The 4,175-nt window shown below is 35.8% G+C and overlaps 1 protein-coding gene across 1 annotated transcript; it reads right to left on the bottom strand.

Annotated features, from left to right (window-relative positions):
• Positions 1–278: 278 nt before the first annotated feature.
• Positions 279–1,446, bottom strand: LOC131064799 (uncharacterized). Its single transcript, XM_057999073.2, has 2 exons — positions 1,126–1,446; positions 279–931 (listed from the first exon to the last, which is right to left on the bottom strand). The coding sequence occupies exons 1-2, from the start codon at positions 1,365–1,367 to the stop codon at positions 463–465; spliced, it is 711 nt and encodes a 236-aa protein (XP_057855056.2). The 5' UTR covers positions 1,368–1,446; the 3' UTR covers positions 279–462.
• Between the last annotated feature and the right edge of the window lie 2,729 nt (positions 1,447–4,175).

Genomic DNA, 4,175 nt, shown 5'->3' with positions numbered 1-4,175 from the left:
AACGCTTTCTATGCATAGAGCTAATTGAATAACCACAACTTATTATCAAAGATTTTCCATCTAATAAACGTTAACAAAAGTTTTTACTCTATAAGAATAACTATACAACGACACTACCATTCTCATCCTTTAAAGAAAAACAAGGGTAACTATACATTGACAGCGCCATTTTCATCTTAGGAAATAACATAAAAAAAAAAAATTGGAACTCTTCAATGGCATCCCCATTCTCATCCTAAAGAAAAACAAGAGTAATTCTACAATGTCACCACCAAAACAAAAGAACTGTTTTTTTCTTCTTTAATTAACCAGAAATGACATCGACAACTTTCAATGCTGCTAGATAAAGATACTTTTGCTGCATTAATATCTAAAAATTAAAAATATATGTATGTTAGTCTACATACATCATCCACAGATAAATTGGACTATTTTTAATCATGTAGATTCAGCTCACAAGCTTTACATATACCACCTCAGCTCTCTAATCTTGACGTTGGAGGCCAAATTAGGATTACTAAATGGCATCCAAATCTCATTCACTCTGCTCTCAAACTCGAATGGAGAATTGTACTGCGCAACAGTGTAAAGGGAGGATTCGTCAGATTTAGATTTAGCAATGGCAGTTTCCCAGCGAGTTCCCATGAGACTCGCCTGCAACTTGGCTGCCTCCTCCCCCACATTATAATCGCTCACAAACCCTCCGAACCTTCGCACCGCCGCGAATCGAACCCCCCACCTCGACTCCTCCAAAGCAAGGGATTTTTTGGCCTTCGGAGGGCTTTTCTGGAAACTGGCTGGCACATAGAAGCTTACGATGAAGGAAGACTCACAAAAGGGTCCGCTTGACGGAAATATTTCCGTCAACACAGGCGCCGTCATCGGAACCTTGGCGTGCTTCTCATTCTGCCCTTGGATGTAATCAAACAGCCTGGAAATGAAAATGAAGACGAAATTGAAAATAAAGTTGAGAAGTTTATTGAAATGGAGAAGCAAAATTACCTTAGAATTCCAGTCCTTGTGGCGTCCACAAAGGAAATGTTGTGAATTAATCAAATAACCTGGAAATGAAAATGAAGACGAAAATGAAAATAAAGTTGAGAAATTTACGAGAAGGGGAATTACCTTAGAAATCCAGTCCTTGTAGCATCCACAAAGGAAATGTTGCGAATCGAGGAAGTGGACATCCAGACTGTATGGTTGTAGCGGCGAATTTCATACGAATCGGATTCCTCGATAATGTCGTAAATGGGGCATTCAATGGATTTGCAAGAAGGAGGAGGAGCCTCTGGCTTGCTCCAGATGACCGCCTGTTGGCCATGGATAAGTAACAGCAGTAATAGTGCACCTGCAAAGTTGAATTTCATGGTGGATTTTCTGTCGCCTCTGCGTTTCAATTTCTGTGAGGATTAATGAGGGCAATTTAAAGATATTAAGGTGAGGGTTTCTGTGGCCACAAATTCACATCTTTAACTGGCTCAGATTTGCAGTCAAACGGACAATTAAACATGACACGCCACATTAGTCTGCGGACAAAGAAGCGGACACGCATCTTGCCAGCAGCCATTAAAGTTCAAGTGGATGTTTTTCATTTGCTCAGATATCCTTTGCCTTCCACGGCCTGAATTTGATGGTTATATATGGCTGAATTTAGATATTTTAGAGAGACAATAAAATTGTAATTTTAAGGAGGTTATTATTTGAAATAAAAATGATGAAATGAAAGTTTTTAATGGCATTCATAAGATCAAATCGCGCAAGGGAGTAAGGTATGTACGTCTCGTTTGTATCGCAGTTAGGTACCCCTGCAAGGAGTACGAGGTAGTCCCATATTGTTCTAACCCATCTGTAGATCCATATACAGATTGTTGGCATCGTGGACTATAAAAGACCCTTTCCTTTAATACAATTTTAGGAAGATTGTATTACTTGAAATGAAAATGAATGTAATGAAAGTTTTTAATGATGTCTACTATGATCAGATAATCTATAAGTCCTCAAGTTGAACCAACAAAAATTTCAACCAACAAACCACAATCCTTATTTTCGGATGTCTCTTAGGGGAGGACCCAATAGTTGAGTGTGTTTCAATTGTTGTGATAGCAGTTGTTGATTTAATACCCATACTTATTGATTTAACGTCCATTTTTTTGACAACAATGCACCAATAGTTGTGACTTTAATACCCATAATTGAATGAAACGTGCCCTTAGTTGTAAAAAGTAACCAATCATGTGATGCTACATCAACGACACAAGTATGGGGCCCCTTTATGCACAACTATTGGTCTCACCTTTTTTTTAGGTTGTTTTGGACACCTTGGCAAAAAACATGCTAATGTGGCATCATATTTGATGATGTGGCCTTGAAACCTAAGTTATAAGTAGGGGACTTATCAAGTAAGCTACTGTTAAAAATTGGGAGTGATTTGAAATTTTCACATAGGATTTTGAGAAGCGCGAACTTAGGGTGTCCAACTATTGGGCCCTCTCCCCTACCTATTTGTTAAAATTCTTATATACTATTATTGTTTGAAGGACAACTTCAAAGAATTAACAATTATGGAAAAAATGTTTGAAAGGCAAGGTTGATTATCAAATTTTGACTATGTTCCCTACACCTTTGATTTTGTTGAAAATGTTGCTCTTTTACATTTTTTTTTCTTTTCTTTTTTGTTTTACTCAAAATACTTCGATATTTAAAACTGCATGTGTGTGGGTCTACAATTTAGTGAGAAAATGCAATTTCCCCAGTGTTATTATACATAAGTTAGACAAATGCAATTAAATTAGTCATAGGTAACTTATATTAAGTAAATGATATAATTGTGAATGATAGTGTATAAATAGTGTTATATTAGAAAATTAAATGTGGATGAAAAAATTAATTTGGCTTGTGGAATAACATAGGAGATAAAAATTTGATTTGGTATAGATTTTGATTGTTTGGTAATAATAAATAGTTGACATTGGTATGCTCATTGTCCTCAAATTTTGTGTAGATCTATAATTTTAAGTGGGTTAAGTTCATGGCTATTGATCAATTTTGCATCACATGGATCTAATTTGTGATGTGCAATTCTAATGTAGCATGATTCAAACTTCTCTCATTCAATTTATTAAAATATTTTCATTTTGCTAATAATCAAAGATTGATGATATTTTAAAATACCTTGGAAAAATCATTAGATCATAAGAGCTAAGTTGTACTAGGTTGACCTCTCTTGATTGGAAATTCACAATTGTGATTAATAGGGGCACATAATAGGCAATTGTGTAGATGTTCTAGATGAAAAGTGTGATGCAAATTACTTATTTCTTTTAGTGAGCTCCAATTTCAAGTGTTCTTATAAGGGCTCCTCACAAATTAAAATGATTCTTTAATCAATGTTTGATGTTCATCAATGTTGAATATACCCACAAAAAAGACAACTGAGGGTGGGCGGGGGGGTGAATCAGTTGTATAAAATCTTAAAATCTATTTCCCAAATCAAATCTATTAACTTTAACACATAATCCATAGAGAGATATGAACATGATGTTAGGGTTCCCACAGATACTGAGAGGGGGGGGGGGGTGAATCAGCATCTGACCGGTAATGAAATTTTCTTAAAACAGAACATGCAAAACATAAAGTAACAGTATATCGGTATGCAAGAATTAATGTAATTAACAGAATAAAAAACATCCACATGAAAAGAACACCATAACACAAGATGTTTAACGAGGAAACCCGGTGTGGGAAAAACCTCGGTGGGATTTGTGACCCACAATATTCACTTACTGGCCAATAAGAGAATATTACTTACAATAGGGGCCTGCACATGCAGGAAGGCCAACTGCTTAGAGCACATTGCTCAATAAGAAGTCACACTGACTTACAATGAGGATTATGCAAATCCAATGATCTGTACTGCTTTACAATAGCATCTTCAATGCCAGATTCAGTACTGGTTCTTGCACTGTTCTTTACATATACCCTTGACCTACAATTCGCACATTAGGTATGCCTTATAATTTTCTTTATGCTTCCTATCCATATCCTACAAATGACTACAATGATCTCTTTTATATACAAGAGTCATTTTACAATTTGCCAAGTCGGCTTACAATAATAAACAAAATATTACATATCAAAAATCTTGTCGGCCTTTGTGCCGGTATACATCTTTTCTT

This window comes from Cryptomeria japonica, chromosome 1, assembly GCF_030272615.1.
Source record: "Cryptomeria japonica chromosome 1, Sugi_1.0, whole genome shotgun sequence".
Lineage (NCBI taxonomy): Eukaryota > Viridiplantae > Streptophyta > Pinopsida > Cupressales > Cupressaceae > Cryptomeria > Cryptomeria japonica.
This window is presented reverse-complemented; position numbering and strand designations above follow the sequence as displayed.